Below are 16018 nucleotides of genomic sequence, written 5' to 3' on the forward strand. Positions count from 1 at the left end.
TCCGTCCTTTGTGACATGGCCTGGTATACATCTTCAGAGAATCATGGGATTTTAGCTTTGAAAGAGACTTTAGTGGCCAGTTAATTAAACTGCAACCCTCCCTTCCCCCCCCCCCCCCAAGAGATCCCAGAGATCGGACAGCTGATCCTCCTTGCTTGATAATCTCCCACTTTTCAGTTGTTGCAGCAGTCTTCCCATCAGCCCCCTCCCAAAGGATCTCCCTGTTCTCATCCCTCTCCCACACAGTTACCAGAGTGATTTTCCATACACTCACATCCAGCCAAGTCAATTAAAAAATAACAAAAACAAATCACAACTTCAGTGGCTTCCTATTGATTCTGGGATCACATGTCTGGTCCTCTCTTGGGCTTTGAAAGACCTTCACCACTTGCCCTCCACTCATCCTCTTTTTCCTGGCTCATTGGACATTATTCTTTTAGCCACATTCTCCAGTCCAGTTTCTTCCTTCCATGCTCCCCACATGGCGCTCATCTCCCCCCGTACCTTTGCCCTGGACAGCTCCCAGTGGCCCAGACGCACTCCTCCTCCACCTCTGCCTCTTGTTGTTGTTCAGTCATTTTTCATTTCCACCTCTTCATGGCCCCATTTGGGATTTTCTTGGCCAAGAAACTGACTGGAGTGATTTCCCACAAGTTGCAAAAAGCAGCTTTCCCTCATCTCCCCAATCACTAGTGTTGTTCTCCCTTCCCAACAACCTTGTGTTTGTTTTGTATTTATTCTATTTATCTTGATTCTGGATATGCTGAGAGAAGTACTTGTTCCGTGAGAGCATTTGAGATCAGGATTGTTTTCTTTTTTTTTTGTACCCTCAGCACCTAGAACAGTATCTAGCCCAGTTTGTTGTGGAATTGTTTCAATCTTGTGCTATTCTTTGTGACCCCCCTTGGGATTTTCTTGGCAAAGGTACTGGAGTGGTTTTTCCAGCTCATTTTACAGATGAGGAAACTGAGGCAAACAGGGTTAAGTGACTTGCTCAGGATCCCACAGCCAGTAAGTGTCTGAAGTCAGATTTGAACTCAGGAAGGTGAATCTTTCTACTCCAGGGCTGGGGGTCTACTCATACTACCACCTCGCCGCCCAGCCTAGCATATAGTAGGCACATGATAAATGCTTGTTGATGGTTGACGTTATGGATTATATTCAAGGTTCTTTGCCATTCTGGTGGCTTACAGTTGATCCATATCCTTCTTAAATTGTGGTGCCCATAATTGAACACAATTGAGTGGGGGATGGAACGCAGCGGGCCCCTGCAAAGACACCCCCCACAGGGGAGGAGTGTAAGAACCCAGGAGGATGAGAGAACAACTTGTGTGCTGGGCTTGAGCTGAGAGTGGCCCGGCCCACACGTGTGATCTACCTGCATTACCTGGCTCTTTGCACGTGGGAAGAGTGGGCTCTCAGAAAGACTATGCAGACAGACAGGAGATGCCTCGTCAGAGACAATGTGGCTAGCAGAGATAACAGTCAGCAGAGCATGATGATGTGGTCAGAGATCACCAGGGATCCTGCACTTCCAAGATACGAGTGGCCCCAGCACTCAGTGGCCCTGTCCACATACATTCTTGGTTTTTTCCCTTTCTCCCATGTTTCCGGGGCCCCCATTTCCCCAAGTGGGTGCCTTCCATGCGGTTTCCCTGGCCAGCTGCTCCTCATGGTCATGTTTCCTACATCAGGCGTGTCCTTTGCACACGTTCCCCATCTCACTTGTGGTGTGGTAACCTGGGGAGCATATGTCTCATGGGAAATGGGAGAAACGTCTTTACTTTATCCACTGTGCTACTTGGTTTTTTTTAATTAAATTTAAATACTGATGATTAATTTTCTTTTTTAATTTTTAATAAAATTTAAAAGTCGTTTGAACAAACTCATTATGGGATGAAGGGGATCAGAGGGGCAGGTGTGAGCTATGTTTGCATCTCCCCAGAGGGCCTGGAATGAAGAAGAGGAAGGTTCCTTTTCTGTAGAACCAACATAACAGATAAACACAATGGTCTATTATAAAAATTGACCCTTTGCCTGTTTACAAGTGTCTTTCCTATGAAATCATGGGGGAAATGTATCATGGTGAGGCAGCTAGATGGAACAGTGGATAGAACACCAGCCTTACAGGACCTAAGTTCTAATTCAGTCTCAGACATTTAACACTTCCTAGCTATTGACCTGAAAAAGTCACTTAACCCCAATTGCCTCACAAAAGGAAAAAAGAAAAAAGAAAAGAGAAAAGAAAAGAAATCATCAGTAGAACGAGAGAGAGAATGATACAATGGGAGAACATAGGATGAGGAGTTAAAAGACCTGGATTCTAATTCTGATATTGACTTGTGATTTCTTCTCTCTCAACCTCAATTTACTATTTTGTATGATAAAGGTATTGGAATAGAAAATCTCTAAAGTGCCTTCAATGGCTGATTCTGTGATTATAGTTACAGAGCAGCCTAAGTGATAGAGGAGAGAAGAAAAATAAATCTAAAAGGTCAAATATGAAATTTACCAAAAAAGTGTATACATGTGCAAATACTTGATAAGGATGTAAAATTAGAACAAAAGAGTTGGTTTCCCTAGAAAATCCTAAGAAACAATTGGAGAAATGTGAAGGGAGAGAAAGGATTCTCATTAGCCTGGGACGGCAGCCATTTTGCCAGAAGGGGGCAAGACTCTTATCCCAAGAGTCTCATCTCTTCACAATGCTCATCTCTAGCATTCTGTGCACTTAAGAGAAAATACTCCAAGGACACAGGGCTCTCTGCAAAATGATTTATTAGGACAGCTCAGGGATTGGCTGGCTCCTACGGGCTAGATCCTCAAGGGATAAAAAGGTAGGTCTGGATAGAAGGGGCTGAGGAAGCTTTAAGGGGGTAGAAACAAGGGCTCTAAGGGAGTAAGGGAAATGAGTTCTAAGCTGGTTGGGAGGACTCAGCTGGGGGTAAACTGAGGTATGGACAGGATGGTCATTGGGACAGGGGAATGGATGGCGGTTGATTGCTCACCAAAAGCCAGTATAAGCAGAAATTGGGGGGAGTCGTCCTGCTTCTAGGAGTTCCAGAGAGCTATGATTGTGATGAGAGAGGAGCTCATGAACAGCAGGTAAAGCCAGAAGAGCAGCGAGTCCAGGATATGGCAGAATTTCCTCCACAAGTTAACTGCTGATGATTCCAATGGCAGCCTTTTGGATCCTGGGTCTCCATTTGGGCTGGTCTCACTGGAGCCCGGTACCCATGCTGCCATAACCACTGGCTCCATCAGCCCTATAGAGAGAATCATAGATTGTGTGTGTGTGTGTGTGTGTGTGTGTGTGTGTGTGAGAGAGAGAGAGAGAGAGAGAGAGAGAGAGAGACCATAATTAAGTCACTTAAACTCCCTGGGCCTTAGTTTCCTCATCTGTAAAATGAGGATGTTACCCGTCGGGACAACTCCCAAGGATTGTTTGTGAAACTCAATATGTTTTGTGGTAAATATTTAGCCATGTTTATTAAATGATCCCCCAGATGCATGAATTGGGTCTCTTCACCATCCTGATTACTTCTCTGAGCATTTTTGTGCTTATCAACTTATCAACATCCTCCTAAAGTGTTGGACCCAGAATGGACCAAAATAGCCCTGATATGGGCTAGATGTCCGCTGGACAATCATCTTCTTTTTGCTCGAACTAATGCAGGATAAGTTTGCTTCTGCTTCTTGAGCTACCTTGTCAAAGTGCTGATTGATCTGGAATTTGTGCTCACCCAAGACCCCCAGATCTTTTTCAGGTGATTTATTATCTCCCTATGGCTCCACAATCCTGTACTTATCCAACTGATTTTTTTTTTAACTCAAGCCTAGGGCTTTACATTTAAGCCCCTTCTGTTTCACTTTATTGGAATCAGCCCAATGTTCTTAGCTTCCTGGTACCTGAGGACAGGGGCTCAGTCGTGAGTTGGGAAGGACATGAGGAATAGAACAAAGAAGTGGAACTTTATAGGACACGGGGGCAAAATAGGGCTAATAGCGTAGGTGTTTTGTGCAGTTACCAGGCAGGTGGACGAGACTGGGGCCAGAGCCCTTGGTTTCTTTCTGGGGCCTCTTCTTGTAGCAGTCTGTTGCTCTGAGATAGCGCAGCAGCAGCGAATGGAGCCAGCGGGGCATGGGTGGGGGCTGGGTAGTGACCAGATTCAGAAGGTAGGTGAGGAAGATGGATTCCAGCAGGCTGACCACCATCAGGGACAGGCACAGAGCAAAGTAGACACCTGAGGATCATAGGAGGAGGGGGGTCTCAGTGAGGAAGGGCAGAGCGACTCCCAAACTCCCGCCATCCTAACCCCGATCCCATAACAAAGCTCTTTCCCAGGATCCCTTGTCCCCCAGACCTCTCCTTCCTCCCCACAGTGGAGGGAGACATACTGATGAGGGGGGTGCCACTGGGGGGCAATAAATCATTCATCATGAGCAGGAAGACAGTGTATCCCAGCAGCAGAGTCATCTTGAAAGGGGCCCGGTTGCCACCCTCAGCTGGCAAGAAGAAGCTCAGGGCATCGATTGCTATCAGAAAGCCACTGGGCACCAGAAGATTTATGATGTAGAGTCTGGGTCGGCGCCGGATGGTCACCTGGAAAAGGAGAGGGAGAAGGAGAGATGGGAAATGAAGGGCTTTCTGAACCCGATGGGGGGCTCTTGGGGAGAGTCTTCATCAGAACTTCACAGTATAATGAATACTTTCCTCTCTGACTAAGCCAGTCCCTCTCATCTCAGAGTCGCCACCAAAGTCTGCTTTTCTATGAATTGGCACTTAACATGGCGCCTGGCACACAGCAGGTGCTTAATAAATGTTTATGGACTGACTGACTGAGTTCTCTCTACCATGATCTAAAACATATTTAGGCTCTACTTTTGCCATTGCCTGATTTTTGATCTTTCTCCCTCCAGTCCCTTCTCCACACAGACACCAGTGACAACCCCATGGCCCAGACTGACCTGCTAGGGTCAACCTCAGTGACTCCCTATTGCCTTGAGGCTACAACACAACCACCCATCAGACCCAGAGAGCCGATGCAGTCTGGCTCTTTCTATGGGCTTATCGCCTATTCCTGCCCTTCCTCCTTCCTCTCTATTGTATCCAGATGGTGCTATTTCCTGTTCCTTGGAGATGCCATCCTATCTCCAAGAAGAGCCATCGTAATAATTACCATTCTACCAGGGGCTTTTCCCTATGGGGGCAAGAAAAGCTTGTGTTTTAACTTTGACCTTTGAGGAGTTGGAAGGAAAGTCAGAGAGAAGGAGGTGAGGGGAAACTTCTCTCCTGTCAGAACTGTCTTAGCTCTTATTTTATAAAGAAACAATATAAAAAGAATTTTATGAAGAGAAAATATAGAGGGAGACTCTTTGAGGGAGGGCTTGAGAAAAGCTGAAGAGGTTGTTTTCCTGTCACGGCAAGAGAAAAGCTGGAAGAAACACAGAGAAAATAGACGAATATGTTCTTTGGGGCACTTTAGCCTTTCTCTCGTGAAGAAGATGAGGAGGATTCTTGGAGAAACTTTGTTATCCTGAGTGGGCTAAATAGTGTGGGATACGTTCTCAGAAAAGCAGGGATGGTTTGAGATGACTCCAAGTGGGATCACTTGTACTGTTAACATAATTTTTATAAACAATTATAAATGATCCCATTATTATAAATAATCGTCTTTGTTTTCTAATTCATAACATTATTAACATAGAGGGATGGAAATTGAACCTCTGGTTTTATTAGCATGGAAAACTCCAAGACAAAGAAGCTCCCTCTGACAATCAAAGCAGGATCATATCTTCGCTTCCATGTACAGACTTCGAGATTTGCCTCCAGAGAACCCTGAGAAATCGTGTGGTTTGCCTGGGATCACACAGTCCCTATGTGTAGGAGGGAATACTTGAACTTGAGTCTTCCCAGCTCCAAGACCAGCTTCTCTCTCCACTCTGATGGGTTGCGGTGATGTTGAAGAGTTTGATATTTAGAGAGAGATGAAGAAGACTCTTAGGAAAGGTTTCTCCGGTTTATTTTATGAACTGGGGTAAAGAGTCTAAGTTCATTTCCTTGAGAGATGTGTTGACATTTTATTAATGAATCCCTTAATTGCCCTCCACCTCAGGATTATAAAATTAATATGAGAATAAGTCCTTCAGAATTCCATTTGTCAGCTCCCTAAATTGAACAGTCAATCCATAATTAATATTAATATTATATATAGATTAATTAAAATTTAAGTTGATTAAAATTATTTATAAATTAATTAAAATCAACTTATTAATATTATATATAAATTATATATCTAGAGTTCTGCTTATATTAATAAGCAGAACTATAGCTCTTTCTTAGCTAATGTACATTATTATTATTTTTTGCTGAGGCAACTGGGGCTAAGTGACTTGCTCAGAGTCACACAGCTAGGAAGTGTCTGAGGTCATATTTGAACTAGGGCTTTTGCTCTATCCACTGCCCTACCTGGCAGCCCCGGCCAATGTCTATTTTCAGCGTGGTTTTTGGTTATTTAATTCAAGGCTTCTTAAACTTTTTCCACTTGCAAGCCCTTTTTGCCAGAGAAATTTTATGTTTCCCTAAGTATATATAAAATAGATATAAAATATATAAAATTGATATACAAAGCAAGCATTTGCTGATAACAAATCATAATTTCATGTCCTCCACATTGAGTCACATGTTTCCACATGGGGTCATGACCCATAGTTTAAGAAGCTTTGATCCAACCCCATCACCATCCTGTACTTTACTAGTAAGGGAGGGAGGGAGGGAAGACTGTGCTTCGTTTCACACCATTTAGCACACTGGGGGTAACAAAGTCTCTTTGCGATAATACTTCTCATTTTTTTCATAAGATAAGAGCACAATACTTTCAGAGACAAAGGATTTTCACCTTCTTTCTCTGCGTCTTCTTCAGCTTTTCTCTTGCCAGAAAACAAGGGCCTCGGATATTTGGGGACAAACAGGACCTCTTCTTGATCATATGATCTAGTGATAATTTTTTTTAGTTTCATAGGTTTAGAAAGGACTTCCGAAGTCCACTAGCCATTTTACAGATGAAGAGCTTAAGTGACTCCCTTCAGATTATATGGAAGAAAGTCTGCTCTTGAACCAGGCCCTCTGACTTCAGGCGTTTCCCTGGCCAGCTCCATTGCTGACATCGGGGCGGTTTCTAGCCCCTTCCCGACACTTTCTGCCCCTGTGATTGTTATCACCAGAACAGCTGGGAGGGAGACACGCTTATGGGACCCGCCGAGACGGACTCTCGCCTTCTCTCAGTGCCTCAGGAGCAAGTCACGGCGACATTGCTTGGGAAGAAGGGATGAAAACCGGGGCTATCTGGACTCACATAGAACATGATCTGGTCATAAAGACTGGAACCCACTATCAGCTTCGGGGTGGCTTTATTGATGCCCAGGAGTTCCCACTCCCCTTGAGTGCGGATGACGGAGCGCGAGTTGTCTGTGATCTCCCACACTTCCTTTTCCATGCCCAGCAGCAGGTTGTCCACTGCAAAGGAGACCAGACGGAATTAGCAGAGCTGGGCCTAAGGCTGGCGAGGTCGAGCTGGGACCTGTGTCCAACCACGAGGGGCGCTTTCAAACGCCATTTTCTACCCACTCTTCTTGCCCGAAAGTGAGACTCCATGGCAGATTGCTATTTACTTTGAGATCAGCAGAGTCCCCTTTGCCTCAAGGAAGCTTCCAGTGGCCAGAGATCTCGAGGGGGTGCAGCTCTCACCCTTGTGTGCACACAGACGCCCAGTTTTTTAATCTACAAATTTAATCAAAATTGCTTCTGGCTCACCTCCCCGCCTCTCCTCATCCATTGGGTCTCTCCCTTCTCTTCTAATTTTCACAACTGCCCTTCAACTCATTTTCTTTTTCTTTCTTTCTTTTTAAAAATTTTTAATCTTTCAGCTCATTTTCAATATCATCTCACAAGAGTCTTTTCTGGGTCTTTACTATCCCTTGTGATTTGGAGAGTATCAACCAAAAGTAATAATAACAACGATAACTAACATTTATAGTGCTTTAAGCAAGTGCAAGTGCTTGCAAGTGCTTCACACACACACACACACACACACACACACACACACAATCTCAGCTGATCGACATTTATTAAATGCCTACTATATACCGAACACCGGTCCCCCGCCCTCACCTGTGTACAGGAAGGAGCTGAAGGTGAGGGTGCAGTTCTGTTGGTCGAAGGGGAAGTAGAAGATGTCCAGGTTGCAGATGCTGGTCACCTTCATGGGCTTGTCATACTTGATCCTGCCACTGCTGTACACGTATGCGGAGAGGCTGGGCGGGGTCTGGTCCACATCCATGCTGCACGTGGGGGTGCAGAAGTCAGGGTCACAAATCCCAGAACTGGAGGCCTAAGAGGTCATCTAGCCCAACCCCCTCCATTTTACAGCTGAGGACACGGAGGCTCAGGCAGATTAAGTGACCTGTCCTACGTATGGGAGGTAAGATTTGAACCCAGGCCCTCTGACTCCAAAGCCATTGTTTTTTCTGCCCTTCTTGTCGCTTCCTTCCTTCTGCTTTTGCCAAGACACCATCTTCTGCTCATACCGTGCTCCCCAATCCTCCCCCATCCTCCCAGGGAGCCTACTCCCTTCCATCTTGCTCTTCTAGCCCTGAAAGATCGCACCCTTTGGGTGTGTTCTCTTTGGGACTCTATCCTTCCTTGGGGGGTGGGAGAGGGTCCCTCCGCCTCTTTTTGGTCTGATACCCACAATTCTATGATGAAGATGTCTGGGAGCCAGAGGTTCTTTGCTGCCACACTGATCTTTTTTAAGCCTCCACACTCCTCCGGGTTCCACCTGATGAAGGGATTGTCCCAAACCTAAAGTCCAGAGCAGTGGAGGCTAGGTAAGGGCCCCCATCTCTTTCCCTCCTCATGGCCTCTTAAACCCTGATCTCTCTGGACCCACAGCAATCTCCCCATGTTAAGTGAGGTCCCACCTGTCTTCCCAGTGGCTCCAATTCCAGGGGGATCCTCAGGCTGGTTTCCAGGGCCCTTGAATTAAGAGCCTGTACTCACCTCCTACCTTCTGGCCCTTTGATCTGGACTGCCCACCCTCTCCAAGTCTTTCTTTGGTCTCGGCCTTCAGGGCTTGGCGACTGCCCCAGAAGCTTTGCCCAATCAACAAACATTGACCAAGCCCAAACTTGGTACCAGGCCTGGCGCTAAGCACTTACAGATCCAAAGAAAATACAGCCCCTGCCCCCAAGGTGTCCTAAGGGGGAGACAACCCATACAGAAAGAGGTCTGGACAGCAAATACAGACAAGTGACTCAAAATGCAGTGTCCTGTCCAATTCCCAGGGGCCCCCACAGCCAGAGGGAATGTGACCTGAGGGGCAGAAAAGGCGGAACTCTGCAGGGGAGTGGGTCTTACCATGTTCACCCAGAGAAAGGATGTCAGGAGCTGGATCTGGGCATCCTAAGGAAAGAGGTTCCCATCAGGCTCTGGGAGCCTGGGAAGAGCAGCTCCACACCAGCCTCTTTCCTGCTCTTAGGTTCCCAGGTTATCTATCCCATGCGACACATATAAGTCAGGGAACCAAGATGAGTCTGAGCAGGTAAGTAAACCAAAGAGATGAGTGGAGGGTTCGGGGCAGGGTTTGAAAAGTAATTGATGCATGATATGCTTTAGAAAAGGTTTTATACTTTTTATAAATGGGGAAACTGAGGCCAGAGAAGACCCCCCCCCTTATAAAGTGCTCCACTTTTGTAGATATTCTTACAACATTCCCTGTGAGGGAAGCACTTTGGTTATTACAATTCCCATTTTTCAGATGAGGAAACTGAGTCTCAGAGATTTCAGATTGTCATAGAACTCGTAAGGATCAGAGGCAGAATTTGAATCCAGTTGTCTGCCCGTTACAAGTCCGGTGTTTTATCCACTGCCCCAAGGAGACCATTGTGCCTGGGCGGCCGGTGGAGAATTCCTGAGAGAATCCAATTTGGGAGAAACTGAATTCACCAAATCAGAAAAATCATGTGGGAAACTGACCTGTCCACCGCCATACAGATAAGAGGAGAGCCGGGAGCTGGAACTGGTCATGTGACATCAAAGCCAACCCTATCCTTTATCTCTCCTCCATATTTGGGGCCCAGGGAAACATGGTGGGTCAGGACTCACCACATCCAAAATGGCAGAGAGGGTAAAGGAGATGTTGACCAGGGTGGGAATGCTGCTGTTGATGACTGGACGGAAGGCCTTTCTGTCAAACACTGGCTGGAAGGCGGCGGGGTCCACCCCATTCAGGTGGAACCCTGAACAGTTGATGGTGTAAGCATCGCTCCTAGCGTGGGACAGGGAACCTGGGGAGAGAGATACCACTCCTGTGGCTTCCTCCACAAGAGGGCCGCAGGTTCTGGGTCACCGAGAGGACGTTTTGGGGGCCCTGCAAACTCTCCCCAGTCTCCAAGTCACTCCTGATTCACAACAAGTAGCTTCTCCATGACCTTAGACCAGGACGTATGAGATTGTCTAGTAGGCAAATGGTGGAAGCTGATGTGGTCAGTTCTCAGACCTCACTTCCTCTAGCTTCCTGCCGCGATGCAAAACCTACCTGGAAAGTCAACCCTGGGCCAATGACGGCCCCTCAACTTCCCACCCCAAGCTTCCTGGGCCATCTCGGGGATGCTCTATCTCTATAGACCTCCCATCCAAGTCCAAAAAGGATTTGGCCTTCGTTTCCCTTCACCACACAAAGACTCTCTGTCAGAGACCCAGGGCCCTCACCATGTGAAGGGATAAACAAGGCTGAGAACTTTCAAGGTGCGAAGGCCCTCAATGTTGTCATTATTATTGTTGTTGCTACAATGCCGTTGTTCAGGATGTTATCTGTTCCAGGTACTTAGAGAATCCCATTTCTGAGCAAGAAGGGGGCTCAAAGGTCACCGTGTCGGACCTAACGGAAGCAGAAACTTCTCTACATTTTTTGAAAATCAGGCCCGTGTCTTCGCAATTTTTCTACTAATATTGTTCGGTTGCTTAAAGAGCAGAAAGCTTCAATGATTTACCCATCGTTCCACAACTAGAAAATGTCAGAGGTGACGTTTGAACCCGTGTCTTCCTCATTCCAAGTCTAGCGCCCTATCTCCTGTTCTATGTGGTGAAAGGGATGGGGAGCCAGGCTTGGAATCATGGAGACCTGAGTTCTAGTCCTATCTCTAACACATCTGGGCAGTCACTTTGCCTCTAAATGCCTTCATTTTCTCCTCTGTAGAAGGAGAGAATTTGACTTAAGGTTTCTAAAGTCCCTTCCCGTCCTAGATCTAGAATGAGGAGGAAGAGGATAGTTAGCATTTTTGTAGCACTTAAAGGTTTGCAAAGTGTTTTATAAATATTATCTCATTTGATCCTGACACCAACTCTGGGAGGAGGATGCTGTTATTATGCCTATTTCACAGATGGCAGAACTGAGGCAGGCAGAGGTTACATGACTTGCCCAGGATGACACAGTAAGTGTCGGAGACTGAATTTGAATCCAGGTCCAACACTCTAGGTACTGGGCTGCTTCATCTCTTTTAGCAGACGTTTATCTAGCTTGGATCCCGATAGTGGTGCCCCCTCTTCCTTGGGAGGGACGCATTTTTCTTGAAGCAGTCCGTTCCACTTCAGATTTTTGTTGGGAATTTTTTTCCCTGCTGCTAAATCTCTATCTTCTCTTTGCCTTCTGAAATCATTCCCTCCAATTTCTGCTCTCTGGGAGCAGAGAACACAAATCTAATCCCTTTTCCACCTGACAACCTTTCCAATACTTGAACCTAGGCAGAAGGTTCCTCCCTTAATCTTCATAGAATTGTTGGATATGTCTTGGAAAGGTGGTCATATAGTCCAACTCCCTCATTTTACAAATGAAGAAACTGAGTCTCAGAGAAGAGGTGAAGTAATTTGCTGAAGGGGTAGCTGGTGACACAGTGAGTGGGGGGCAGGACCTGGAGTCAAGAAGACTTGAACTCAAACCCACTCTCAAATACTTACTAGCAATGTGACTCTAGGCAAGTCATTTCACCCTGTTTTCATGTTTTTTCCATCTGTAAAATGACCTGGGGAAGGAAATGATAATCCCTCCATTATCCTGCCAAGGAACCCAAGAAAATGGACATGACTCAAAAAAAAAAATGTGTTCAAGATGGCGGCACAGTTGGGATTGGAAGCCAGTTCCTCTAATTTCAGACCCTCCATTTCCTTAAACTATTCCTTGAACGGTTTGGTCTCCAGGCCCTTCTTTTAGTCTAGTAGCCCTCCTCATTCACATTCCGTGAAAGATCTGCATTTTCTAAAACATGGCACTAAAACTGAACACAACACTCCCGAAGGAGAACTGCCCAGGGCGATTATAGCAGGGCTCACCTCCCGTGAGCTTCTCTTCACAGAGCCTCCACTTGCATTAGCTTTTCTGACATTCATGACTTTCTATCGATTCATGTTGCTCCTGCATCTCACTAGACCCCCAGCTCTTCTTCACGTGAATTGTTTTCTTGTCACAACTTCTTAATTCTAAACTGTGACATTGACACTTTGAGTCTGAGAGTGTTTTATATTTATCCCAATTAATTTTTTTTCTTATTGAACTTGCTTCATTCTTTTAATTCATCATGATTTGGGGGGAGACAGTTGTATCATCTAACATGATTTCCCCTCCCACTTCATCTACATATTTAATGAGTTATGTTATCTATTCCTTGATGCGATCATCTGTAAAGATGGTAAAGCGAGCACCAAAGGGAGAGCCTTGGGTCACCCCGTTAGAGACTTTCCTCCATAGGGTTCCTCAGTCATCTTCCCAATGATCCCAAGGATCCTTGGAAGTCACCATCCCTTATCTCAGTGGCCCTCAAGTCAACATTCCCAACATCTGGGGTTCTCACTGACTAGTTACTCTGTATCTGCTTCAGTGAAACTCACTGAACACCTCCTCCGTACCAGGTACCATGTTGGGTGCTGGGCTTAAGGAGACGAAAATGAAACAGTCCCTCCCTGTGAGGACTTTGCCTTCTACTACCAGGTGCATCCCATCAGATGAGCTACAGATCTGCCCTCTTCTTGGGTTTAATGGTGTCTGGTACCATTTCCCATTTAATATTGTCTTTGACCCTCTTCCTGTCATATCTCCCTACCCCCTCCTAATATGAATGGAAAAAAAAAATCCCACTGAGCACAATGAAATTCTAGTCCCATTCTGAAAAAGTAGGAAAACCAGGTTTGGAGACTCGGTTTCTCCACTTAGAAGTTTATGACCTTGGTCATCGTTTGCTTTAACTCTATATTTCACATTTCTGATATGTAAAATAAGGATACTGAGGCTGGCAATGAGTCACATTGGTCATTGTGAGCAATACAAAAAATGTTTGGGATGGAGATAGGAGTGAACTTGTAATTTTTCTCAATAAAGGGAACTTCCAGGTGAGGAAACTCCCTCCACCCATGCAGATCCCCATTTGCTCGGCGACTTATACTCTATGAAAGCTGCCAAGGACATTGAGAGAATGTGACTTGCCTAGGGTCACACGGTCAATATATATCAGAAGCTAAAGTGGATCCCAGATTTCAAAATCTTAGGCTGGCTCTGTGTCCTTTATTCCATGTTGCTTTTCACAAAATGTGTAGTAAATATGATAAATAAATTTGCCAATAGAAATAATACATTTGTAAACCAACATATCTGTAGCAGCCCTCTTTCAAGGAACAAAGAACTAGAAACAAAGGAGATATCCCTTGATTGGGGAAATGGTTAAACAATCCACGGCACCTGAATGTGAAGAAATGTCCTTGTGTCATAGCAGATTATAAATATGATGAATACAAAGAAGTATGGAAAGATCTGTATGAACTTACAAAGTAAAATACATGAACCAAGAAAAACAATCTACCCAACGACTACAATGTAAATAGAAAGAATAATCAATAAATTGAACTAATGCTTCATGATTATTATGACCAACCTTGGTCACAAAGAAGAGAAATGAGAAAGCCCCTTTTTCCCCCATCCCCTTCTTTGCAGAGGAGTTATAGGTATGGAGTACTGCATATGTTGCCATACTTTGTGGGTATGTTGGTTAATATGGCTGATTTTCTCCTCTGCTTCATTCTTTGTTCTAAAGGATTGCTCTTCAGGAGAGCCAAGAGAGGGATGGGTTGTTGTGTGGCTTTGTGACCCCATTTGGGATTTTCTTGGCAAATATACTGGTGTGATTTGCCATTTCCTTCTCCAGCTTTTTTTTTTTTTTTTTAAAGATGAGGAAAACCGACAAACAGGGTAAAAATACTTGCCCAGGGTCACCCAGCTAGTATAGAAGGTGAATCTTCCTAACTCTAGGCCTGGCATTCTAGCCATTGTACCATCTCACTATCCCCCTACAGGATGGACACACATGGAAATACAGATGATCTAAAAACAAAAACAAACAAACAAACAAACAAACAAAAACAAAAACTAAAATCAATAAAAAATTTTAAAATATGTTTCCATAGCATTTAAACCCACATCTCTTTGCCTTCAGAGGTTGGGAAACAGCATAATGCTGGTGCATTAGTTTTAATGCAGGGGGCACCTGGATACAGTGGGTATAGGGGCTTTAGCTTGAATGAAAGAGAATTAGAGAGGTGGGCAGCAGAGATAAAGTGACTAAATGGAAGCAGAGGAAGGCAGTCCTGAAGGTTCAAGACCCAGTATAATTAAGTTTCTGTCTAAGAAAGAAGAAAAGCCAAGAGAAAGGTATGATGGGAAAAAATAAAACGAAGGGGTTAGGGAATTTCTGGAAGCCAGCTCTGCTCCATCCCTTTCTCCAATTCCTGGCTTACCTTGAAGCAGAACAGAGAGAATCAGGCAGAGGAGAAATCCCTGCATGCAAGGCTGCCTCTTTTCCATCCTTCTTTTCTCCGGACCTTCTGGGGACGTGCTAGGGGACAGGGGCACAGCAGAAATAATAGACTAAAAGCCACACCTCAGGTCCTGACTTTGAATACTATTGGTGTCAGGTCACACTTGCCTCCTCATTGGCAAGTAAACTTGGTGGCTTGAGAGTATCAACAGAAGAATACCTCACTCTGTTCTGCAACTCAGAGGCCAATAGGAAGCTGGGAATTCAGGGCAGAAAGCAGCTTGGCTGAGAGTCATACGGGTATGGGTCATGCCCAACTAGTGGCACAGAGAACAGAACACTGAGCCTGGAGCCAGAAAGATCTGAGTTCAGATCTATCCTCAAGTCTATTTGCCTCAGTTTTCTCAATTGTAAAATGGGGGTAATAATAGCACTTATCCTGAAAGGCTTCTGTGAGACTCCAAAGAGATTTGTAAAAAGTTCTTAGCACAAAACCCAGAATATAAGTGGGCTTCTAGAAATGCTTATTCATTTCCCCTTCTTCCAAATAATTGTCTTTATATACTTTATAATCACATATGAAGTGGGGCTATAAAGTCAAGGAAGGATGGAATTTCTGGGTGGGATTTGAGCTCAGAGTTCAGTTAGTTTAACATCCTGTCTAAATAAGAATCCACTTTGGCATGCGATCCACTAGACTCTGCAAAAGATCTGGCTTTGGTGAGTCTCACATCAAATTTTCTATCGATTTACTGGCCTTGTTATCTCTCTACACTGTTTTGTGAACTGACTGCTCATAATCTTCCATCAGACTCTTTTATTATGTTCTGCAAATAAGTTTATGTTCCAAACCTGTGATGACCGCGTATTTTAAAATCAGCCGGAGTCAGGAATTCAGGTTAAGGGAAAATCTTCAATCTTTATTCTCAGTAGAGGTGAAGAAGGATCGGAGGTAAAGGGGGATCAGAGGTGAAGGGAGGATCGCGATAGCAATGTGCATAGCTGAGTCAAGAAGCCAGTCAGACAAGAAACCAGCCAGCAGTGTCTCTTTTCCCCTCTCTCCGCTCCTCTGCCTCCACCCACCAAAATCGTCATTTTCTATACAACACCTCAGGACTTGCACAAAGAGTGGGTGGGGGGTCATTCTTTCTCCAAGCATATA

The 16018-nt window shown here is 45.0% G+C and overlaps 1 protein-coding gene across 1 annotated transcript; it reads right to left on the minus strand.

The window, feature by feature from the left end:
- Positions 1-2767: 2767 nt before the first annotated feature.
- On the minus strand, positions 2768-14907 carry LOC116423671 (5-hydroxytryptamine receptor 3C-like). The gene is made up of 9 exons (XM_031968760.1): positions 14837-14907; positions 10163-10344; positions 9416-9460; positions 8751-8860; positions 8171-8340; positions 7356-7516; positions 4399-4603; positions 4029-4244; positions 2768-3266 (listed from the first exon to the last, which is right to left on the minus strand). Exons 1-9 carry the CDS (start codon positions 14901-14903, stop codon positions 3052-3054), a joined length of 1371 nt encoding a protein of 456 aa, XP_031824620.1. The 5' UTR covers positions 14904-14907; the 3' UTR covers positions 2768-3051.
- Positions 14908-16018: the final 1111 nt, after the last annotated feature.

The sequence above is a fragment of the Sarcophilus harrisii genome, chromosome 4 (assembly GCF_902635505.1).
Source record: "Sarcophilus harrisii chromosome 4, mSarHar1.11, whole genome shotgun sequence".
NCBI lineage: Eukaryota > Metazoa > Chordata > Mammalia > Dasyuromorphia > Dasyuridae > Sarcophilus > Sarcophilus harrisii.

What these genes read in the sequence shown, in the direction of transcription:
- LOC116423671 (XM_031968760.1), bottom strand. Translation starts at nt 14,903, where the DNA reads ATGGAAAAGAGGCAGCCTTGCATGCAGGGATTTCTCCTCTGCCTGATT. An exon ending in CAGTGGCACCCCCCTCATCA is followed by an intron (nt 4,245 to 4,398) that starts GTATGTCTCCCT and finishes TATGATCCTCAG; the next exon opens with GTGTCTACTTTGCTCTGTGC. An exon ending in CAGTCTCGTCCACCTGCCTG is followed by an intron (nt 3,267 to 4,028) that starts GTAACTGCACAA and finishes TTCTCTCTATAG; the next exon opens with GGCTGATGGAGCCAGTGGTT.